The sequence below is a fragment of the Rhinatrema bivittatum genome, chromosome 5 (assembly GCF_901001135.1).
Source record: "Rhinatrema bivittatum chromosome 5, aRhiBiv1.1, whole genome shotgun sequence".
In the NCBI taxonomy this organism is placed as follows: domain Eukaryota; kingdom Metazoa; phylum Chordata; class Amphibia; order Gymnophiona; family Rhinatrematidae; genus Rhinatrema; species Rhinatrema bivittatum.
Window position 1 is genome coordinate 242,208,629 of NC_042619.1, and position 25,950 is coordinate 242,234,578.

The 25,950-nt window shown below is 43.2% G+C and overlaps 1 protein-coding gene across 10 annotated transcripts in view; it reads right to left on the minus strand.

Annotated features, from left to right (window-relative positions):
• The window catches only part of TIAM1 (T cell lymphoma invasion and metastasis 1), a 357,042-nt gene that overhangs the window by 60,046 nt on the left and 271,046 nt on the right, over positions 1 to 25,950 (minus strand). For all 10 annotated transcript variants that reach the window (XM_029603612.1, XM_029603607.1, XM_029603606.1 and 7 more), the window contains one exon: positions 8,338 to 8,517. In XM_029603612.1, coding sequence (XP_029459472.1) covers positions 8,338 to 8,517 — 180 coding nt within the window. The remainder of the gene's footprint in view (positions 1 to 8,337; positions 8,518 to 25,950) is intronic.

Here is a 25,950-nt window from a genome sequence, read left to right on the forward strand (position 1 = left end):
ATGAGGCCCATCCATTCCACCCAATTTACTAACTGGTATACTGCCAAAGATCCCAGTTGATCTCTGGCTCTCTCTTCACTTCTTTGCAACTAGGCATCCTCTTGTGCTTATTCCAGGACTTTCTTGAATTCCACCACTGTTTTTGCCTCTCCCACTTCCCCTGAAAGATCATTCCATTCATCCACAACCCCTTCAATGAAGAAATATTTCCTGATATTGCTGGTCCTCCACCTTTGCTCTAGAATTTCCTTTCTGCTGAAGAAGACGTTTGCTATTTGTGCATTACTTATACCTTTGAGATCTCTGAATGTTTCTATTACCTTTCCCTCTGTCTTTCCCCTGAGGTATACATATTGAAGTCCTCAGGTCTCACGTCATAAGCCTTTTGGTGCACCGCAGGTCTCTTCTTTAAATAAGTCTTTTCCAGCTCAGGTAGCATAATATTGGGGACAATTTTCAACACAGCCCGCCCAGGTGCAAAGTCCATAGGTAATTTTACATCCATGGATTATGCACGAATTTTCGAAGGAAAAGTCTGGGTTGTGCTTTGCCTTTGAAAAGTGCCCAGAGGTACAACTGGTCCAGAGACTTTTGCACCTGCTTTTTATGTGAACTAAACCTGGCTGGGAAACAGCATGCCATACATTTGAAAATGTAATGTAGGAGCACTACCTCTTAATCCCAGTCATGAAGCATCTCTAGGAACGCCTTACCTTATCCTGGCTAAAAGTATGCGTGCTCTGGGGTTATGGCTGGATGGTTTTCAGACAGCCCTTTTGCCCATGTAAAACAGTATTTACCCAGGTAATTGGCTTTTGAAAATCATCATCATTGGGGTAAGTACAATTCACACTTTCACTTACAGGCGAGTAAGTTTTTCCTAGAAAAACATGAATATGCACACATTTAAAAAAAAATAATTCAAAGGTATGTGCAATAATGGAAATCTCTTCCCAACCCCGCCCCCGGGAACATCTCTTGTTACTGCAAGAAAAAGTAAATGCATAAAGCCTTACATGGGTACTTTTACCTGCATATAAGGCGGGCAATTTTAAAGCCTATTTTCCTGGGCAAAGCATTGGTTTACCCTATGGAAATGGATTTGAAACTTCCCCTCACTCTGTATTATCTGGTGGATCCAATAAAAGATATCAAGCCTTCAATCTGGACAGCAAATGTTTTATTCATTATTTCTTTATAAAAATGGTCAGTTTTCCCCCATGGAGAGAAGTAAGTAGAGGAGGGCCCCAGGGATCTGTTCTGGGACTGCTGCTGTTTAACGTATTCATAAACAATCTAGAAAAAGGGAGCAATAAATTAGGTGATCACATTTGTAGATGGACATAAAATTAAAACATTAGCTGATTGTGAGTAATTGCAGGATAACATTGTGAGACTGGTGGAAATGGGCATCTAAATAGACAACGTATAATGCAGACAAGTGCAAAGGAAAATGAGACTCTATACCATATAAATAATTTCAATTCATGGCTCAAAAACTGGTATACAGAAAATGGTTTTGGATACATTGGAGGCTAGGGTCATGTATGGAGCAGTAAAAGGCTATATGGTAAGGATGGCCTATATTTGTCTGTAGCAAGAAGGAGGATGCTAAGTGAGAAATTCAGATCATATATTTCCAGACATTTAAACTAAAGAATGGGAGTGGAAGGAGATGACCAATGAAAGTGACATGTCACCCCTAAGCAATAAAAGATGTGGGAGGAGAAAAAAATCAATCAGCTCAAAAAAGCAGAATAGGGGTCTAGGAAGTACAACAAATGAAAGGAGAAAAATTGGAAAGCTATGACTACAAATGCTCGGAGTTTGGGCAATAAAATTCCAGACCTGCAGGCCCTAATAGTGGAGGCGGACTTGGACACTGTTGCTGTTATGGAGACATGGTTCACAGGGTCTCAGGATTGGGATGTGGCCATCCTGGGCTATAACTTGTTAAGGAAGGACAGAAAAGGGGGAGGAATAGCTCTGCATGTCAAAAACAATATTCAAGCAACTGAATTGCAAGGGAGTGGGATAAAGAAGCAGCTTTATGGTCGTTCCTAAAAAGAGAAGATGGTGCTTCCATTTTTACTGGAGTGATCTACAGGCTTCCAACCCAAACGGATGACCTGGACAGAGACCTGATCAAGGACATACAAAAGTTGGGGAAGAAGTGTTGCTTGTTGGAGATTTTAATCTGACAGATGTGGATTGGAGCGTCCCTTCTGCGGAATGTACAAAAAGTAGAGAGATAGTGGATACCTTTCAAGGTGCTTTGCTCAAACAAATGGTAATGCATCCCATCAGGGAGGGTGCAATCCTTGATCTAGTGGTCACTAATGGGGATAATGTCTCTGATGTTCGGGTAGGGGCTCACCTGTGCAGTAGTGATCATCAGACAGTATGGTTCAATACTGCGAATAGGATACAGAGAATTCACACAAAGACCAGAGTTTTGAATTTCACAAATACGAACTTTGTCAAAATGGGGATGTACATGAAGGAAGAACTGGAAAACTGGGAGAAAATGGGCGAGGTAGAACAGTGGGCCAAATTAAAAGGAGCTATTACAAAGGCAACAAATCTATATGTTAGAAAAGTAAAGAAGAGTAAGAGGAAAAAGAAACTGATCTGGTTCTCTAAGGAACTGGTTGAAAAAATTAAGGCAAAAAGAATAGCATTTGAGAAGTATAAAGGATCCCAAAAAAAAGGAACACAATGAACAATATCTGGTAAAAATGAGAGAGACAAAGATAGAAATCAGGAAAGCAAAAAATCAAGCGGAAAAAAGAATTGCCAAAGAGGTGAAGAAAGGAGACAAAACATTTTTCAGATATATCAGAGAAAGAAGGGAGGCCCGAAGTGGTATAGTGAAATTGAAAGGTGAAAAGAACAATATGTGGAGAGAGATGAAGAAATGGCGGAAATATTAAACAAATTCACTAAAGATGACCCTGGAGAAGGACAATTGCTGGTTGACAAGACCATAGGTGGAGATAGTTTAGATGAAACACCGTTTACAGAAGAGAATGTATGGGAAGAACTAGGAAAACTGAAAGTGGACAAGGCCATGGGGCCGGATGAGGTTCATACGAGGATACTGAGAGAGCTCAGACGATTAAGGGGATAAAGGGGCACTTAGAGAAGATAAGGCCATCGCGGAAAGATTAAATGACTTATTTGCTTCAGTGTTTACTGAAGAGGATGTTGGAGAGATACCTGTTCCAGAGAAGATTTTCAAAGGTGATGATTCAGATCAACTGAATCAAATCACGGTGGAGCTGGAAGATGTGTTAGGCCTGATTGACAAACTGAAGAGTAATAAATTATCTGGACCGGATGGTATACACCCCAGGGTTCTGAAATAACTAAAAAATGAAATTTCAGACCTGTACCTGAAGACTGGAAGATGGCCAATGTAACCCCTATATTTAAAAAGGAATCCAGGGGTGATCCGGGAAACTATAGACCGGTGAGCTGACTTCAGTGCCGGGAAAAATCATGGAAACTATTATAAAGAATAAAATCACAAAATATTTAGATAGACATGGTTTGATGGGACCACAAAAGCTAATGAGGAGTGGAGACTATGAGTGGTATATAGTAATATGAGTGGTAATATGAGTGGTATATAGTAATAGGTATATAGGTATATAGTAATAGGTACAGACCACAGTAGTAGGTAGTATAGCACTGGTTATGTTCATGGAACCTTGTCTTTCAGAGCTCAATCGAAGAAACTTAAAGAATTAATTTTCAATCTGACATCAGAACTACATCTACCCATGCACGAGGCTTTGCTCTCCAGTTTTCTCCTCAAAAAGCAATTATGGATATATGTGTGTTTGGATAATTTTGATTAACTTGGTTAACTTGAGTAACTTGATTACTCGGATTGATTGACGTGGTTTCTAGCTGGAGACCGCCAGGGCACTCAACCGAGAAGCGCAGACACCTGGGAACATGGGTATCTGAACTAGATATTAAGGGTTGGCTTACCCATGCTTGTGTTGTACTCTGGGGGAGGTTTCCCCTGAGCATTCTTGATTATGAGGCAGCCATGGGTAGGGTGGGGTGCTGAGTCCATCTGTCTACACTAAGAAAAATGAAATTATCAGGTAAATAATTTCTCCATTTCCTAGCGTGTAGCAGATGGACTCAGGACCAATGGGATGTACAAAAGCTACTCCCGAACCGGGTGGGAGGCTGCCCGTGGCCCATTTAGTACTGCCCTTGCGAATGCTGTGTCCTCTTTGGCCTGAACATCCAGGCGATAGAATCTCGAGAAGGAGTGGATGGAGGACCACGTTACTACCTGATAGATCTCTGTGGGTGACAGCATCTTGGTTTCTGCCCAGGATACTGCCTAGGCCCTTGTGGAATGGGCCTTGACTTGTAGACGTGGAGGCTTGCCTGCCTCTACGTAGGCCGCCTTGATTACTTCTTTGATCCAGCCGGAGGGGGGTGGAGTAGTTTTGAGACATTGGGTTCCACTGTGACAGTAGGGAATGTTGTAGGGGCCGCATGTGGGCCCTTGCCCACGGGACGACTTCTATGGTTGATGCCATGAGTCTGAGGACTTGGAGATAGTCCCATGCTGTGGGAAGAGTGGAGTTCAACAATGCTCGTAGTTGTTCCATCAATCTCCTTCTCCTTGTACGGGGAAGGGTGACTTTGTTCTATTTGGTGTCGAACCGGACTCCCAGGTACTCTAGGGATTGGGAGGGCTGCAGGTGGCTCTTGGGTGTGTTGATGACCCACCCGAGGCTCTGCAGTAGTTCCTTGACTCTGGTGGTTGCTTGATGGCTTTCCTCTGGCGATTTCGCTCTGATAAGCCAATCGTCCAGGTATGGGTGCACAAGGATTCCTTCTTTCCTCAGTGTCGCCGCTACTACCACCATGATCTTGGTGAACGTTCAGGGAGCCGTAGCTAGTCCGAACGGTAGGGCCTGGAACTGGTAGTGATGGTCCAATATCGCGAAGCATAGGAAATGCTGATGGATGCGATGGATTGGTATGTGGAGATAGGCTTCTGACAGATCCAGGGAGGTCAGGAATTCTCCCGGTTGTACCGCCTTTATGACCGAATGCAGGGTTTCCATGTGGAAGTGGGGTATCTTCAGGTAGCGATTGACGGTCTTGAGGTCCAGTATGGGCCGGAATGTTCCCTCTTTCTTGGGCACGATGAAGTAGATGGAATAGTGCCCAGAATTTTGTTGGTGCGTGGGCACTGGTGTTATTGCCTTTAGGGCGAGGAGTTTGATAGTGTGGTTTCCACTGCCTGCCTCTTGGAGGGGTCGTGGCACAGAGAAATCACAAACTTGTCCGGTGGGATGCTGTGGAAGTCCAGGTAGTATCCCTCTTGGATGATGGATAGGACCCAATTGTCCGATGTTATTTCGACCCATCTTTGGTAGAATAGGGCGAATCTGGCCCCTATGATCTCTTCCTGTAGATGGGTCTGCTGATTCTCATTGCATGTTGTGGCTGGGGCCTGGTCCCGAGCCAGCTCCTTTTTTGTTGTGTCTGTTCCAAAAGGACTGACCCTGCCGGCGGGGTGAGGGGCTTGGTAAGTGTTTTTGTATGGTCTAAAACGCTGGGATCCTCTGCCCTTGGGTGCCCGGGGAGAGGGACGATGGTTCCTCTTGTTTCTGTCCTCCGGTAGACGGGGTACTGGGGACTCGGCCCATTTGTCGGCTAATTTGTCCAGTTTGCTTTCGAACAGGAGTGTTCCTCTAAAGGGCATTCTCGTGAGCCTCTTCTTAGAGGTTGCGTTGGCTGACCAGCTTCGGAGCCAGAGTTGTCTTCTGGCTGCCACTAAGGACGAGAGGCTCCTGGCTGAGGTGCATACCAGGCCTGAGGTCGCATCCGTGAGGAATGATATTGCCGGGTCTAATGCCTCTATTGGCGTAGTTGCGTCCCTGGCCATAGCCAGGCAGCGATCTGTAAGGTCATAGCTGATACATCGTAAGACTACTTGAGGATGGATTCCTGCCATCTGTCATTGGCATCCTTGAGTGAAGCTCCTCCCTCGACTGGTATGGTAGTGCGCTTTGTGGTGGCGCAGACCAGGACGTCGACCTTGGGAAACCTCAGGAGTTCCTTCGTTGCGGGGTCCAAGGGGTAGAGAGCTTCTAGGGCTCGCTCTCCCTTAAAGGTGGCCTCTGGAGCATCAGAAATCATCTCAGGAAATCTTGACTGGGGGAGGGATCCTTAGGTATCACCGCAGGACAACGGGGCTCGTTTTGGAGGTAAGGTTTTCTTTGTTTCTTCTTTAAATTTGGAGTTTGGTTTTCTAACGCTGTGCAAGCGTGTGTGAAGTCCCGAACTGCTATGGAGACGGAAAAAACTGGAGAGCAAAGTCTCGTGTAGTGCTGACGTCAGATTGAAATCTGATTCCGTCTCCAACTGCTATCAGGAGCACACTATACCCATTGGTCCTGAGTCCATCTGCTACACACTAGGAAATCCTTTTTTTATTTTTGTTTCTTACCTGGGCTCAGTGCTAACCGGCTGAGTACAGAGACGGTCACCAGCTGTGAGAGAAGAGGGCTTTGCCCATCATCGCTATGCTCGGCTTCCTGCACCCAATGCCTTTCAGCTGCTTCAGCTGCAAAGTCCATGCTGGGAATGGCTACCGAACCAAGGTACACCTCTGAGGGATCTTGGAAATCACCTCAGGAATTCTCAAACTGGGGGAGGGACCTTTAGGTAATCACCGCAGGAGAGCGGGGCTCAATCTTTTCTCCAATTTAAAAGTAGGATTTCTTCTTCCAAAAGATACAGCAATCCCCAAAGGGAAAGCATGTACGCATCTGCTGGAGATGGAGAAATACTGAAGGGCTGAGGTCACTGCGGGGGTGTATCTAGGGTGACATCAGCTTTCAAACCTGACTCGGTCTCCTTCTGCTGGCAGGGGAGCATAAACCATTGGTCCTGAGTCCATCTGGCTACATGCTAGGAAACTTAAAGATTCCTCCTGGTGGTCACATTCTGTGCTTGTGCTGAGCTGGTGGAGCTGTGTGTAGAAGTTGTAGCACTGTCACCTATAACCCAAAAGCCTTACGTTTGACTGAAAGGGATTAAAGCCAGAGTTATAGCCTAAGGGCTTATCACTAAATGCTAGATCCAAACCACTTCCAGTATGGAAACAAAATTGCTCTGATATCTCAGAACAGTTTATCAGACAAAAGAGGTCAAGAAATTAATTGTTCTATGTTTATTCCATGCAAACAAGTGGCACATCATAGAGCAAAAGGGTCAAACTTTATGGGGCGGTACAGAACAGTTCATGCTCAGCTAGGAATGAGCAGGTTATACCTTCAGTAAATGTTTTAGTATTGATCTGAGGAGAGAGAAAAATTATTCATTTAAAGGCTTTCTGCTGCTATTTAATGGTCTGCTTCCAATCTCACAGCCATCATTCTCCTTCCAGAAGTATTGCAGGTGTGTCCAGTTGTACACTGCTGTGGGTTCATTGGCTGCTTAACTACCTGGGTGAGACTGATACCACGCTGTGGTGCCAGAAAAGAGAACTTTTATTCTTTTCCAGGAAAGCTGATCTTTGGTTTATGGTTACAAAAAACGTTTTTATTGGGAAATTATATACATTGTAATTACTAAAAATATCCATGAACACAAACCATGTCCAAGAATAGACACTACCAATAGCTCATATTAGTCTAGGACGTAATACATAGAAAACCTCATTTATCAGTCTGGGTAAACTTTCCCAACTTCGAATGCTTTCTGGTAGGATACCAATCCCTCACCCGAGGAAGCTGATAATTTTTCATATAGACAAGGGGTCAGCTATAGTTTCCATTAAATCTGCGATAACTGTGAAAACAAAACAATCTTACAAGCAGCAAATGATAATGGCTCTTTATCTCACTGCTCCAGAGTTCTAGCTCCTGGCACCTTCCTTCCAATCAGAAAGTTAAAGGTTAAAGAATTCATGACAATTATTTTTGTTTGCATGCCAAACCCAGTCTACAGTGATGACATCTTGTGATGCTTTACTAATGAACTTATTTTAAGTTAGATTTACTTAAATATTAAACAAATTATATGGAGTGAAAGAATCTTACAAGAAAATGTTAATGCCCGTGTACTGTGCAGCATTTCAAAAGTGAACACTGATAGTAATTATCCACTCTGTCTCACTTGTACCTATCTCAAATAACATATTTAATTCAGACAGGGTGGGTATTATTACTTCCATGCATACTTTTGAAACATTTCACAATGCACAGCAGGGACATATTTTTAAGTGAAAGAATTTGAGGATACAAGTAATCGTTACAAGTACTGCAGCAAATCTGAGAAAAGACCTACTTTGACATAGGTATGCTCGGTCTCCAGTAGCTCACAGATAATCTTGCGCAGTTTTTCTGCATCTGTTAACTGCTTCATAGTTGCCAGCTGTGGTCCCCTGAACTCCTGCGTTATCTGACCCAAGTCGGAGGGATTCATCTCATGTAGCTCGTGGCAAAATGCAGCAGCTTGTTTTGTACTCTGTGAAGAGAGAAGGATTAGGCAGGAGTTATTGGAAATATACCTGCAATCATTACATGCTGAGGACTGTGATCTACTGGGTCAACCTGTGGCAGTCTAGCACAGGCACATTACTTCTCTCCTCTTTCTTGGGACCCTTGTTACAGTCCAGGTTCATTTACACTCAGAATCAAAATCGGGTGCAAAGCATGCAAACATGATATAAGAATTTAGGACTGAAACTAATCAAACTCATTAAGAACTAAAGCTTTGTACAGTACAATGCAGCAAACACCAGCAGAGGAAACGATATTGATGAACTTTGCAGCTTATGCATCAATTGTGCTGTTAACAGGCAGGTGACGAGGTCCTAAAGTGCTGACTAATGTTTTGTAATATGCAGGAAAAAATTGGAAAGATTTTGTAGCATTATTTACACCTGCCTTTTCATTGGCTTATGGTTCCATCCACTGAGGAACTGAATAAAAGCACTTTTCAAGTAAAGTTGTAAAAATTAGGGATGTGCATTCGTCCTGGTTCGGCCACCCCGAAAAACGAAATGGATTTTCCCGAAATTTTGGGAAAATTCATTTTTCGGGGTTAGTGCACGCTAACCCGGAAATTCAGGGCAGCTGAAAAAAATCGGCCTGAATCGCGGGAAAACTAAATTTCCTGCGGCGGGCCGATAACAAAGGCCGAACCAAAAGGTTCAGCCGAATCACATGTCTAGTAAAAATAGCAGCCTGGCATTGTAAAAATGCGTTCTTTGTGCCATTCATTTCCTGTCTGTCTGTTTAGTCAAGAGTGGCATAGATTACTGATTCAAACCTTTTATGATGTAAATATGCAGCTGCGCTTTGGGAGAAAAAAACGGAACTGGTGAATGACGACACTGCTTGGATTTACTCTGTGCCCCTTTGGATATATTCCGTTTTATAACTTTTGTCTCTCCTTTGGTGTTCAACACCTGCTGTGGCATTTGCTGGTTGTTTTCTAGTAGAATTTCTTCCTGTACAGGTTTTGCTCACCTGACATTAGTTTATATATATTTTTTTTTTGGTTTGGGTGGGGAGGGGAGGGCTAGAGGGAAGATTTCACTCAGCAATTTCTGGTATCATGACAGTGCCAGAAACTATCAAGTAGATGCTCATGTCTCTACCTGCAGGAAAGGTCCATCAGTGCAACTGCAATTTCTGGCACAATCACGGCATAACCCTAACGTTGTCTTTTCTCACTCCTCCCCCTCCCCACTGCAGTTTCCTCTTCTTTCCCCCTTCCCTTGCTCTTTGCTTTCTGCAGCTTTCGTTTATTTAAAAGATTTCTGAGCCACCTCTTCTAGCCTTATCAAAGACATCCAAAGCTGTGAACAAAATTAATAAAACATACAGCACACGTATAAAAAACACAATACAACATAATCATGAAAACAAATCTTAGGAATAAAAATTCAACCAGAATAAAACCATATTCAGACACACATCCACAATAATAGAATTGTACAAAAAAATTAAAGAGCGCTTTAATCAACGCAGGAAGCTATAACTGGAAGTACCCTAAATAACTTATAACAGAGACTCAGCAAAACAAAAATGATTTAACTCTTGCCTGATATCCATCAGGAATGTATTCCTCAGTGTAGGGGCCACTATAGAGGAAGCATTTGCCCTTATTCTGGTTTTCCTAAATTACTTTCCAAGTAGGAACCAATACTAAGGATCCCTGGCTAGCTCACAGTTGTTGCTGCAGGGTTATACCCTTTCAATTTACTTTTTAAATAAAGAGGGCCATTCCATCACTTAGCTCAAAAAACAAGCAACAAGATCTTCACTCACAGGCTGAAAGGGAGCCAATGCAAGGAACGCAGCAAGGGAGCAGAAGGAGTACATTTAGGTGGGCTAGTACCATTCTTGCCATTGCATTTTGGACTACCTGAAGTTTGTGTGTTAGTCTCTGCGGGAGGCTAATGTATAGGCCATTACAATAGTTCAAGCAGAACATCACCATGACATGAACCACTATTCGGAAGGAATTTAAATCCAGAAATTGAGAGTTTCTGCACATAAGCAACCTAAACCATATATAAACAATCTGAGAAAACAAGTGCCTCTAGATTTAGTGCCTCTAGATTTAGTAAAGGATCTAAGATAGCTCTCAAGTTTCTCACTGAATTAGCAGTAATGGGGAAAGATACCAAATTAGTATTCCCAAAATTAAGAATCTCTGTTTTCTGAGAATTCAAAAACAATTTATTAACCAATAGCTGGCTAGAAACTGTAATTAAACCCTGGTTGAGATCAGGAATTGTCAAAGTACTGTCTTTACCTAATGGGAAAATGAGTATGAGTGTGTGTGTGTGTGAGATCTCTCCATGCTATTGAAGCCCACAGAGTGCAGCAATCTCCCTAACAGCTGCAAAAATATAGTAAACAGCAGTGGGGACAGCAATGAGCCCTGTGGGAACCATAAGTCAACTCAAAAAGAAGAGAGTAAACCATGAGTGCCAACTGGTGCTGAATGATCCTACAAAAAAAAAAAAAAAGTGGGTACTGAATTGTCTCATCCTCAATCCCAAGTGAACATCATGTATCAAGGAGAACTGAATGGTCTACTAAGTCAAATACTAAAGTCATGTCCAGCAAAACTAAGAGCACCTGTTCCCCTTTATATGCATAACGTAGATTCTCATCTTATTTTTATTAAGGATTTATATATCACTTTATGCACTAAGCCTTAGGCATACATAATACAATGAAAAGGGTTCATAAAAAATAAAATAATAAAAATACAATACAACAGAATAAAAATTATAAAACAAATTAAGAATATGTTCAGAACATACAAAATTTCAAAACATGTAAAAAGATGAAGTGTTACCTGGCTCGAACAATTTTAGAGAGCTACCCATAAATTATTTTAAATATATAGCTCTTTAAAGAAGATTTAAACTGATTTTGACAAGTCATCAGCCTTAATTCAGTAGATAAGCTATTCCAGAATTTAGGAGCAGTGATCAAGAATACTCTTTTGCATGTTTCATCTGAACATGCATGTTACTGGAAGGATGATCCAAGTAAGCCTTTGTGGGCAGAACATAGATTACGGGTTGGATTATAAATTCTCAAAAGGGCATTTTTCTAAGGAAAAGAGTCAAGTTTAAAAGATTAAAAAGACAGAACTGCAATTTTATATAGAACCTGCTGATGAATGGGCAGCCAGTATAAAGGCCTCCTCAATGGGGTGATGTATTCACATGTTTGAACCAGTAATAAGTTGAGCTGCCAAATTCTGTAAAAGTTGAACTGACCGCAAACCGCAGAAAAGACACTTACCGAGCGTCGAAGGGAACGGAGTGCGATGGGGGACCCTGGTGAGGGTGATATTTGGAAGATAAACTTCAAATTTTTCCGTAAGGAAAAGTGTGAGAAATTTCTCACAGAGCTCCTAAACCGCGAGGCAACTTGTTGCGTGGAAAAAAAGAGAGACTGAAGGGGGACCCCGTGTAGCCACAGGGTTAGTGGCATGCTGGGCATGCTCAGTGTGCCAAAGTTCTAGAAACTTTGACAAAAGTATTCCGTGACAGGGCTCCATATGATGATGTCACCCATATGTGAGGACTACCATCCTGCTTGTCCTGAGAGAAAAGAAAATCTGGAATCAATCAAAACACCTAGCCTTTTGACATGAGATGAAATAGGCAGATCAATACTGTCAATACAAAGAACAGAGAGGAGTGAAGGGCGGCCTGCCCAAGATCTGAAGAATGAAATTTAAGCTCCAGGAGGGACATAAGTGGCAAACTGGTGGATGTAGGTGCTTCACTCCCCTTAAAAAGCGGACTATGTCTGGATGCGAGGAAAAAGGAGCCCCGTCCAGGCGATGGATGAGAGGATCCAAGGGTGGCCACCTGAACCCTCAGGGAATTGTAAGCCAAACCCTTCTCAAGGCCTCGCTGCAGAAAGGAGAGGATTTGGACTACAGAAGTGCGACGAGGCGATATCTGGATGGAATCACACCAGACCTCGAAAACTTTCCAGACCCAGACATAGGAAATGGAAGTGGACGTCTTACTGGCCCTCAGGAGCGTCGCGATAACCTGCTCCGGGTAGCCCCGTCTCCATAATCTGCGCCTCTCAAAAGCCATGCCGCAAGACAGAAGCGATCTGTCCTGTCGAAAAATAGAGGACCCTGACGCAGCAAATTCTGCAGATGTCCCAGGCGAAGAGGACCGTCCACCGCGAGGTTGCCTAGATCCGCGAACCATGGTCTTTGGGGCCACTCTGGTGCTACCAGGATTACTAGCCCCTGGTGAATTTCTATCCGTCAAAGCACCTTGCCCACCAGGGGCCATGGTGGAAACACATAGAGAGCAGGAGATGTGTCGGCCATGGGAGGACTAGGGCATCCACGCCTTCTGCGCCATGTTCCCTTCTGCGACTGAAGAAGCGCGGAGCCTTCGCATTCCTCTGAGTGGCCATCAGGTCCAGATGGGGGGATCCCCACTGTCTGACGAGCAGTGCCATCGCTTCGGCGGAGAGTTCCCATTCCCCGGGATCTATGTGCTGGCAGCTTAAAAAGTCCGCCTGAACATTGTCGACTCCTGCTATGTGGGAGGCTGCCAGGCGGGAGAGATGGAGCTCCGCCCAAGCCATTAACTTGTCCGTCTCCTGAGAGACATGTAGGCTCTTTGTTCCCGCCTTGACGATTGATGTACGCTACTGTAGTGGCATTGTCGGAGAGGATCCTTATCGCTCTGTGATGAACCAGAGGGAGGAAATGCTTTAACGCGAGACGAAATGCTCTGGTCTCCAGACGGTTGATTGGCCATGTCGCCTGCACTGACAACCATCGCCCCTGAGCAGACTGCGATTGACACACCGCTCCCCAGCAGGAGAGACTGGCATCCATGGTGATGATCACCCACTGAGGGATCTCTAAGTCCACTCCCAGGAGCAAGTGATCCAGACAGAGCCACCAGCTTAGGCTGTCCTTGGCAACCTCTGACAGGGGCAGGAGGGCTTGGAACTCTTGAGATACAGGCTTCCAGCAGGAGAACAATGCTCTCTGCAACGGTCTCATATGTGCAAAGGCCCAAGGAACTAGATCTATAGTAGAAGCCATCGAGCCCAGGACCTGAAGATAATCCCATGCTGTGGGGAGAGGGAGACAGCTGAATCGCTGTACCTGAGAAATAAGAGACTGAGCATGATCGTGACGGAGGAAGACCTTGCCCACACTGGTATCAAAGTGAGCTCCCAAAAAATCGATTGACTGAGAGGGCAAAAGGCTGCTCTTGGCAAAGTTGATGACCCATCCCAGAGAGCGCAGGAGGTGCAAGACTCTGTCGACTGCCTGATGACAAAGATCCAGGGTCTTTGCTCAGATGAGCCAATCGTCCAGGTAGGGATGGACCAGAATCCCTTCTCTTCGTAGGGCTGCCGCTACCACCACCATAACTTTGGTGAAAGCGCGGGGAGCGGTCTCCAGACCGAACGGTAAGGCCTGAAATTGAAAATGTTGTCCGAGTATCTTGAACCAAAGGAAACGTTGATGCTGCTTCAGGATAGGAATGTGAAGGTAAGCCTCCATGAGATCCAAAGAGGCTAGGAATTCTCCGCAGTGAACCGCTGCTATTACGGATCGCAATGTTTCCATCCTGAAGTGTGGGATTTTGAGGGCCTTGTTGAACATCTTGAGATCCAGGATTGGCCGGAAGGCGCCCTCCTTTTTGGGGACTATGAAGTAGACAGAATAATGGCCTGATCCTTGTTTCGACAGAGGCACTGGGAGGATGGCCCCTAGGTCCAGGAGGCAGTCTAGCATTTGACGAACTATATATTGTTTCTGCAGGGTTCCTTAGGGAGAAAAGAGAAATCTGTCTCTTAAGGGGCGAACAAATTCTAAAGTGTAGCCGTGCTGTAGAATATCCAGGACCGATTTGTCCGAAGTAATTTTGACCCACTCCCTGAGGAAGAGGGAAAGACGTCCCCCTATCCTGAAAGTTGAGGAGTGGATCAGCAAGGCTTCATTGGGCTGGCTTGGAGGGGGCCCCTTGGGAGAAGCCATCTCGGGCTGGTCTGCGGCCCCAAAAGGACTGAGACTAGGGCTGCAACCGTGAGGAAGGAAGCTTCTGTGAAGGTGGCCTTGACTGAAGAAAACAACGCTGGGTCCGGAATCGGCTTCTGGTAGAGTTGAAGGTCCTAAAGGTCAGAGGACGATCCTCCGGCAACTTATGCACCTTATTCTCTCCCAGGGATTTAATGATTCGTTCTAGATCTTCCCCCAAACAATAACTTGCCCTTGAAGGGAAGAGACCCCAACTGAGTCTTAGAAGAGGCATCTGCTGACCAGTTACAGAGCCAGAGAAGACGTCTACCAGAAACTGTGGATACCATCGATCTGGACAAGACGCAGAGATCATATAAAGCATCCGCTCCATAAGGTATTACCGCTTCTAGATGTTCTGCTTGCTGTGCTTCCTCCGGAGGCAGATCTTGAGTGCCAAGTAGCTGTTGGAACCAACGGAGTCCAGCGCACTGCATCAGGGAGCTACAGACTGTGGCTCTGACCCCTAAGGCTGAAACTTCAAAAATCCCCTTGAGGTAAACCTCCAGTTTCCGATCCTGTAAGTCCCGAAGGGCAGCTCCACCCGTCACTGGAAGAGTAGTTCTTTTAGTGACCTCAGAGACTGACGCGTCAACTTTGGGAACCTTGAGAAGTTCCAAATACTCCTCCGGGAGAGGGTAGAGCTTGTCCATAGCTCTACCAACCCTTAGACTAGCCTCCGGCGAGTCCCATTCCATGGACAACAATTGCAGTAACATGGGATGGAAAGGAAAGGTGCTTGCCGGAGGGCGCAGCCCAGCAAGGACGGGGGTCACCCTTCTTAGTTCCTGAAGGGGTAACCGGAGACTCCTGAGGAGATTCAATATCTAATTCCGCCAGAACATGGGGAATGAGGGGGTCCAACTCATCCCTTTGGAATAAACGCAGGACCCACGGGTCATCGCCTTCCACTTGCACATAATCATCCAGCATATGTTGGACAGTATCTGGCAATGGAGAGGGATCCTGACGAGGAGGATCAGGCTGCGGAACCACCCTAACCCGAGAAGTACCTTGAGAAGTTCCTGCAGAATCGAGGGGATCCGCAACCCTGGCAACTTTGGGAGGAGTAGGTTCAGAAGCTGGATTCTGCTACTGCTCCAAACTGGCTAGGTAAGCCCTATGCAGACATAAAATAAAATCTGCTGAAAAAATGGATGGGAGGGGTCCCGGGGTGTGGGCATCAGGGGTCCTCCGAAGGAGTCTCCTGATCAGGGGGTTTCTCCGGAGTCAGAATTAGCAGAGAAAACACATTTGAATCCTCAGGCGGCTGCTGTGGAGAAGCCGGCACAGAAAACAAAATGGCCACCGTTCCCGCTTTGGACGGGAGAGGAACCGACCCCCCCATCGATCTGTCGCGCTTGAGAGCGTGTTGAGGAACGCCCCGCTGACCCCGAGGTACCCTCCCCACCAGGGAGGCAACTCATACACAGGCCATGGCGGGAGAGCCGGGTCCCCGGCTCTCCACATGCCGAACATCACGAAAGTTGCGGCATGGGGGAAGGAAGGGTAAACAAAACTAAAACAAATTTCCCCCGAAGGCTGTGAGGAGCGGGAAACAGCAAGAAACCTCCGCTCAGGTAAAAAACAACGACCCAGCAAATATCCACTGAAAGAGTCCTTTATACTTTATTTTGTGTGTGTGTTTTTATATATATATATATATATATATATATATATTTATTTATTTTTTTTTATTTAAGAGCAGAGGAATGCTGCGTCTCTGCAAGCGCTGCCCTGAGGGAAACGGCTTCTCAGGGCAGTGGGTCGTTGTGGGGGGAGAGGTTGGACCACCAATGTGCACCCCCAGACAGCCAAAACTAAATCTGTGAAGTAAAAAATTACAGAGACTTAATACAAGTTTAAAACAAAATTAAACTAGTCTGCTGCCGGTTCAGCCTGCAAGAATATTTACTGAGCAAGCCAGGAGAAAAGAGAAGAGGTCTCTGAAACTTTCTCAGGATAAATATTTCTTTTCTTTTTTTTTTTTTTTTTTAGAAATGATCCATCCAACAGAGAGAAACAAAATATTATTGAAAGTAGAGATGAAAAGGAAAATTCAAACCCTCTAGAGAGATTAGTAGGGAACTGCAGGTTCTGTGACTTTCCTCTGCTGGAATCAGAGCAATACTGAAGGGACGCAGAGGGCGCACCTGTGTCTGGGAGAGCGCCTTCAAGTTTTTCCTCTGACTCCCTCTGCTGGAATGGGGACATAACCCACTGTCTGGACTGATCTGGGTACGTACAGGGAATGATAAATTACCAAACGTTCTGTCTTCTTAAGGCTTAAAGAGAACATGTTATGTGACCACCAAGATTTGATGGTAGATAAACAGAGGGTAAACAGGGCAATTGTAGCAGCTCAAAAAGACCATAACAATGAAAAACTGAATGTCATCTGCATAGATACAGGAGCATGCAAAGATTTATTTTAATTTAATTTTAATTTTTTTTTAGATTGTTATATTCCACTTTTTGGCACTTCAAAGTGGATTATATTCAGGTACTGTAGGTATTTCCCTATCCCCAGAGGGTTTGCAATCTATGGCCTGGATTTATCAAATATCGCATGCGATAGGAAAATGGGTGTGTTTTATGGTAATCTATGGCCTGGATTTATAAATATCGCATGCGATAGGAAAATGGGTGTGTTTTATGGTAATAGGCAGTTTATCGCAATTTGCGCCAATACCTATGCGAAGTGCTATCTTACCGCAAATTGCAATAACTTTTTCTCACTTTGCAATAAGTGCCAGAATTGTTGTATTTCCTACATACAACCACTCGGGGGGGGGGGGGGGGGGAGAGAGAGAGAGAGAGAGAGAGCGCCTAGCCATAATGCCCTCACACTAGATAGGTATTTATATCTCTATGGGAGGCCCACCTAGTAACTGGAGGTGAGGTTTAGGTATTAGTGTAGGGGTTAGGGGCTACTTTGACATTCAAAGTGAGACGTACAAACAGAACAGTGCTCTCTTGTGAAGATTTGATGACCTTCAGAGTGAGGAAACTCACCCAAAGATGAGATTTGTACAATGTTCTCTCAACCTAGCTTGATTCTGTTTGTACGTCTCACTTTGAATGTCAAAGTGGCCCCTAACCCCTACACTAATACCTAAACCTCACCTCCAGTTACTAGGTGGGCCTCCCATAGAAATATAAATACCTATCTAGTGTGAGGACATTATGGCTAGGCGCTCTCTCTCCCCCCAGTGGCCCTGATAGCTAGGCTGGCTCTCCAGGAGCTTAAAACGGCATTTGTGAAAACATCGCAACACGCGATAAAGCTCAATCGCAAGGCTTTATGCAAATGAAAAAGGTGTACTTAAAATTCGCGTTAAAGCTGTGCGATACGACTTCGCAAAACTGTGAGCCCAGCCCACTTGGCCAAAAATCCCGCCCCAATATCCTCCCTTTTCCTCATTTGCATCGCACCATGCGTTAATGGCGTTTTCGCACGCATTAATGGCGTTTTCGCATGCATTAAGGCGTTTTTTGCATGCGAAAACGCCTTAACGCATGCGAAAACGCCATATAGCACTTTGTTAAATGACCCCCTATATTTGTACCTGCAAGAACCTTTCCAGTGGATGCAGATATAGATTAAAAAACAAAGAAGATAATGCAGAATCCTGGGAGACATCAGTTGATAATTTATGCCATTGGGAAGCTTTATTGCCAAATCTTACTTGATTTGAACAATCAGTTAGGTAAGAGTTGAACCATTTAAGCTCACAGCAAGAAATCCAAGCTGTCGAAGGCCAATGATACTCTTGACCGTTGTCAAGTCTTCTGCATAGTATATAATAGTAGAAGTCAATAAAATGTCTGGCCCAAAGTCTTCCAAACCCAAATTAAAAAGGTCAAGGATGCAGTGAGTGCCAAGAAAATCAGATAATGTCACAGAACTAAGAATTCCAGAATCTTGCTAACAAAAGGGAGAGAAGAAATACACTGTAATTAGAAGGATCTTGAGGATTTAAGCCAGTTTTTTAAAGAAGAGGTCTGACAACAGTTTTCTTCATGGCAGAGGGAACCATATCCTCAGCCAGTAAAAGATTTATTAATTTGGCAAACAAAGGTGCTAATGAATCTTTAAGAACTCTGAAAATAGTGGCATCACATATATTTAAAGGAGAAAAAGGTACTTAACTTTAGATATCATTAAACTGATTTCGGATGAAGCTACAAGCTCAAGGTAGAATCAAAAGTCATGACAATGTTTAGGTAAGCTTAAAAACCAAGGAGTAACATTGGCAAATGTACTTGCTGGTAAAAAAAAATGTTGATAAAAGTATTACCAGAAGGGAGTTCAAAAGATCAGAGGAACCATCAGTCTAGTCAATATGTGCACAATAAAACCAGTTCTCAAGTCTTATTGCTGGCAGTGTTTGATGCAAAAAATACATTTTCATAGCATCATTAACTCATTGTTTATAATAAGCAACTTGGGTCTTATAACTGGATAATTTTGCAGATCGCTTATGTTGCCAAGATCTTTCTAGACGACGCAAAGTGCATCTAAGAACGTTCAAATCTGGCGTGAGCCAGCTTGGTTTCCTTCGGGTGTGAGACTGGAAACTGCTGCTTTAGAATTATTATTATTCCAGGAAAAAATTGCTTCTTCAGCATTAAAAGATGCAAAGTCATGTAAATCATTACTTAACAGTTCAGAGAAGCAGTCAATATCAATGTGTCCTTGTTTCAGAATTGGTTCAGATGAATCATCTGATGTATTAAGGCCCCATGTAGGATGACTAAAGGAGATAAGAGCATGATCAGACCAGGACATAGGACTTATGGACACATTAAACAAGTAACTAGTACATAGAGAAGATTTAATGAAGACTAAATCTAAGGTTGGCTTAGTTGAAGAGTGGGGAAATTGATGAGTTGTTTTCAGCCTAGATGGGCCGTGATATCTAGGAACTGCTCACAATGAGTAACTGCATGTAAACATGTAAATTGAAATCACCAATAACCATGATATTGCTCAGATTTTCCCTTGATTGTAATAACTCCTCAAAAAATTGAGAAAGATTAAACTTTAGAATGCCAGGTGGACAGTAGGCCAAACAAATGCTGTAGGCATCAAAATAGAAAAAATGCACATTTCATATAAAGAGGATACATCTTTTCATACATCTTCCATGATCGCTTTCTTGTGTGGAAATAAGCATCGTCTTGGTACTATGTCCAGAATGCAAGCTGTCACCAGTCTCCAAAAATATTAACTGAAGGATAACAATGTGCTTCATAAGCTTTGCCAGAAATGGGATGCTTGCAACCCACCTATAGTTTGCACACATTGAGGAAATGATCTAGGTTTTTTCTAATACTGGAGTTACTATTGAGTACTACAAACAAGACTGCATTAAACCTTGCTTAGGGAACCATTTACAACGCTCTTCAAAGGCTCTAATATGATGTCTTCTAATTTTTTCAACAAACGGGACTAACAGGGGCTCTAACACCACTGTTCTCGCTCAGCTGTGCATACAGTAAAACATAGTGCACACAAGAAATGCCAATATTATTTGTGGTATATTAGCTAATAGCGCACAAATTTAGACTCTGCTTATAAAAAATTACACAAACATTTTTTTTCACATGTAGCTTTTCAAAATTAGAGAGAACATTCTCTGACATATATGAGCTAATATTTTCTCCATTTCTAATACTTACAAGAGCTTAAAATCTGATAACAACAATGGGCCGAGTTCTTCTAACAAATCACTACTCCCCTTCCCAATAGGAAAAGCAGGTATTACGGTGCTGTGCCTCAACTCTAGATCCTCTCTCAGCTTAGCACCTTTATTAGCATAGTACTGGGCAAACACTACAATATGGTAATGATGGATCTACTACCTTATTGACTTGGCTCTTCCCTAACAATCTATTAACAATGGAGAATAACTCATTTGATTCTTTATTAGCTGTCTTAATTTACTGCCTTCTTCAGAACTCTTTGCACTTTCCTTTCTCCATCCTCTGTGTAAGTCCTTGACTTTTCCACCCTTTGTCCCTCTGTCCTTCTCTACTCCCTCCCTGTACCTTTTACCCTTTCCTTTGTATCCCTCTGTCATTCTTGAACACCCTCTATGCTTTTCCCTCCATCTGCTCCGCCATCCTTCTTCCTCCCCCCCCTTTGTCATTCTTTCTCCTTTTTGTGTTCCTTTGTCCCTCTCCCCTTCCAAACTTAAAAAGAAACAACGCTGAGCTAAAGGATTTGTGAAGCACCACAAAAAAGGAAGTTTCCTTTTTCTTACATATGTGTAGCTATGTAAATGTTCTCTTGTAATTTTTTGTTTGGGTGGGGGAAGAAAGATGCAAGGGAGAGCTTTTGTTCTGGGACCTGGAAATCCTAAAATCTTTCCCAGAGACCTGAAGTTTGGGTTTAAGATTCAGAGCATTCCCCAGATATGCCTATCTCCATCTTAATGCCTCAAAATAACTTCTAAAGAAAAGAGAACTGGTTTGAGAACAGATAAGAGACAGGAGGAGATGATGATGTAATTAGGGTGGGGAATGCTGAGCAAGCAGCTGAAGGTAATCATTCTACATGCATCAGGAAGGAATTTGTTTCCACAGCAGAAGTGGCTACAGATGCACAGGATTACCACATATAGGACAGCTGGATCTGATGGACCTTTGTTCTTCTGACTAGGAAATGGTCTGAAACAGAAATATTGCGACAACGTACAATATTTCCTTATGTTGCTGATGCTAAGAGCAATTACTACTGTGCTGTTAGTATTATGGTAATGTATAAAAAGGGAGCTTTCATTTTTCTTATTTTATTTTTCCTGATAATTTCAATGGTATAATAAAAAAGAGTGGAAAAATGACACTTCCACTGATTTTTCTCCAGTATCTTATAACAAAGTCATTTTTCCACTGATATTTTTTGTTATACCATTGAAATTCCCTGGAAAAATAAAATAACTAATAAATCAAAAAGATCAACACCTCCCTAAATAAATCAAAATTCAAAAAATAAAGAGATGCAGGGACTCTGCCATTCTGCGTGAAGCATCCTTTTGGATAATGATAAAATATTATGGCCATGTAGAGTTGGAGAATTTGAATTGGTGAATTTTTCCAGCTAAGCACAGCCGGTGTAACTGCTAAGCTAAGTATTGAGTCGATAATTTTTAAGCTAAGTAAAATCTGTGAATTGACCAAGGTAAACATTGCTGATTGCCATTTGGAGTTGCTCATATCTAAAAAAATTGTTTAAAAATTTGACAGTTATATTCGGTATATTTTGAGAGGTTTGTGAATAAAGTTTTTGGATAGAGTGGTAGGAAGAGTAACAGTACATGATTTGAACTTGTGATGTTTAAAATACTGATACTGTTTGAAGCCCATTGCAAGAGACAGTGGATTAAAATCCTTACACCTGTTTGTCTGATACCGTCCCTTCTTCTAATAACAATAATTTAGTATTATATGATTTGTTTATACACACACACACACATATACACACACACATACACACACATTATACACACACACACTGTTGACTATTGAGTCCATGCATCTTTTTTGGATTTTAAAATAAAATAACTTAAAACAAGAATCCCTATGTGTAAATTATTTTATGTTTATTATTGTTATATGCCTAGAACTCTGTGTTGGCTTAGATGGGATATAAAAAAAAGTAAAATAAATACTTCTGTCCGAAATAAATATGCCTGTGTGCAAAACAACTTCAGCAAAGGAAGTAAGTTACTATCAGACAGCACTGTACAGGATAACATGAGCTCTATCTGCAATGGAGGAAACCATGATTTTGAAGTCAATCAAAAGCAAATTAACATGGCAGCAGGACTTTGGTAATGCAAGGAAAATGTAGAGATACATATTTTGGGTCCCATGTAAAATGTATCATGGGAAAATAATTATGAGACCAACGTAAAACAGGAAATGCAAAAATTAACCGCAGCTATGTATAATGTGTTACTAAGGACCCATTAAAAATCTAGAAAGAAATACTATGGATGCAGGATATGGGTTTTCTACAGCATGTACATGTACCTCACATGATGTTGGTCATGTGGACCCAATTTCATGGTCTGATCACTATTTACTTAGTTTTTTTTTTTGTTTTTTTACAGTTAAAGTGTACAGACCTTCCAAAAATCAAGTCCCAATACTCTTTTAGGAACTATCAGAAAATCAACTTGTATGAATTAGCAGTGGAACTTGGTAAGTTCCCTGCTGATTTCTCCGGTTTAGCTTTAGAAACACAGGCGGAGGTATGGAACTCTACAACGAAAACAGCAGTAGATAAATTGGCGCCTAATCAGATATACATAAGTCATGAAAATAAGAATCCTCCCAGATACCGTAATGGCCTAAAAATGCTGAAAAGGCAAAATCGTCATTTGGAATGCAAGCGAAAGATGAAGAAATCATCTATTGATTTACAAACTTAAGAAGTGCCATGATGGGTCAAACTAAGGTCCATTGAGCCCAGCATCGGGTTTCCAACAGTGGGCAATCCAAGTCACAAATTCCATAAAGATCTGTTACTCACTCCTAGGGATAGCAATAACTTTCTTTAGACTCCCTGGCTAATAATGTGTGTTATGGACTTATCCTCCAGCAACTTGTCCAAACCTCTTTTAAACCCTGCTATGCTACTCGCCTTGATCACATCCTCTGGCACGAGATTCCACAGCTTGATAGTGTGCTGAGTCAAAAAGTACTTTCTATGATTTGTTTTCAATCTGTGCCACCTCACTCATGATTTTATAAACTTCTGTCTTGTCTCCTTTCAGCTGTCTCTTTTCCAAGCTAAAGAGCCTCCACAGGGGAGATGTTGCCAGCATTAAATTTATAAGGCTGCTGTGAAAGAGGCAAAAGAAACATATTTGACTAAAGCACTTAGAAAGACCGATAACTGTCCGTGTCAACTTTTAAAAACATTATCGGACTTCAATAATGGGAATCAGGGAAGTTATCAAAATATCCAGGATCATTAACAGCTGAAAACTTTGTTGATTATTTTCAGCAAAAGATTTGTCGTCGAACAAGGGTTTTACTTGATTCCTTTTCTATTACAAATGATTTTGATGATTTAGAAAACCAGACTTCTCCTTCTGGGCTGATTGGTAGTAAATTCTTACAGGTCGATTTTAAAAAAAGGTGCGTGCGGGGAAAACGGAGGTTATGCGCACAAGAGCAAGGCCTCTTCCAAGGGGCGGGTCAGCACCATTCATCTCTGCGCCGGTGCGCGCAACTTACTTCAGGTTGGGCCCTGAAGTAAGCTGGAAGGCAAACGCAAAAAAAGGGAAAAGGTAAGATTTAGGGGTTGGGGAGGAGAGGGGATGGGAGGTTAGGGTAGGGGGTAAGGAAGTTCCCTCTCCCAGTCTGCTCCTTAATTGGAGCGGACTGGGAGGTAACTGGGGAAGGCCCCGATCTCGTCGCCGCGCAAAACTGGCAAAACCTTACCCCCCCTTGTGCGCGTCACACACATATGCGCGTGTGGCCCAACAATTTTATAACATGTGTGCGCCAGCATGTTTTAATGTAATTACTGAGGTAACTACTCAAAAATTATTTAAGAAAATGAGCTCTTCATCAACTTTTTCTGAAGATCCCACTCCATCAAAATTTTTTCAAAACCTGGGATTGGGACTTAACCCCTTACTTGTGAGAAATTGTCCAAATGAGTTTGGAGTTAGGAACTTTTTCTGTTTTTTGGGTTTTTTTTAAACTTTAGTGAAGCCATTGTTAAAAAAAAAGGAAAACTGAATCTGGGTGATATAGGAAACTAAAGGCTGGTTTCAAATTTGTCTTTCATCTGTAAAGTAGTAGAAAAAGTGATGTCTCTTACAACTAACTAATTTTTTTTTTTTTTAAAGAGATGAACTGCCCTCCACTCTAGAAAAGCTGGATTTAAACAAGGAAATAGCATGAAAGCATTACTCCTTGCTTTATTAAATGAGAAAATTAATGCAGATGGAGGAAATGATGCTCATTCATTTAACAGATATAAGTGTGGCTTTTGATGACGTGAGCCACAGTTAGCTGAATAGCACTAGAATGATTTGCTACTCAGGTCGAGTATATGGGGTTTCTTGGGGACAAAATCTTTCTACATCTAGGTCTCTACTTTCTGGTTCCCTCAAGGCTTGGTGTTATCTGCAAACCTTTCTAATCTTTACCTTGCTCCACTCACCACTATCATTCAGAGTTTGGGGACCGATTGTTTTATTTTTGCTAATGATATTCAGTTGATAGCTTATTTAGATTCCGATCATACAGAAGGATTATCATAGTTGAACAACTGGCTCTCAACCTTTTTCCCATCGTGACACACCTGACAGACCACACTCACATGTGTGACACGCTGCTCATTACATTCACGGCAGAAATAAAAAATAAAGGCCCAGTATTTCTTTTATTGTTAAGAATGACACAAGGGATCTTTATTACTCCTGGGGAATTCTGTGCAAAAAAACTTAAAATTCTGCAAACTTTATATTGGTCAAAATAACATAATTTAAATGTCAGTCTTTAAGTACCGTATTTTTCGCTCCATAAGACGCACTTTTTTTCCCCCAAAAGTGGGGGGAAAATGTATGTGCGTCTTATGGAGCAAATATAAAAAAAACAAATAAAAATCTAACAACCCCCCCCCCCTCCTGACTCCCCCAAGACCTGCCGACTTAGTTTACCGCAACCCCCCACCCTCCTGACCCCCCCAAGACCTGCCGACTTAATTTACCGCAACCCCCCCTCCTGACCCCCCCCCAAGACCTGCCGACTTAATTTACCGCAACCCCCCACCCTCCTGACCCCCCCAAGACCTGCCGACTTAATTTACTGCAACCCCCCTCCTGACCCCCCCCAAGACCTGCCGACTTAATTTACCGCAACCCCCCACCCTCCTGACCCCCCCAAGACCTGCCAAACGTCCCTGGTGGTCCAGCGGGGGTCCAGGAGCGGTCCGGGAACGATCTCCTCGGCGTGGGCCGTCGGCTGCCAGTAATCAAAATGGCGCCGACGGCCCTTTGCCCTCACTATGTCACTGGGACCGACCGCTGCTATTGGTCGGTCTCAGTGACATAGTAAGGGCAAAGGGCCGCCGGCGCCATTTTGATTACTGGCAGCCGATGGCCCACGCCAGGAGATCGTTCCCGGACCACTCCTGGACCCCCGCTGGACCACCAGGGACGTTTGGCAGGTCTTGGGGGGATCAGGAGGGTGGGGGGTTGCGGTAAACTAAGTCGGCAGGTCTTGGGGGGGTCAGGAGGGTGGGGGGTTGCGGTAAATTAAGTCGGCAGGTCTTGGGGGGTCAGGAGGGTGGGGGGTTGTGGTAAATTGTCGGCAGGTCTTGGG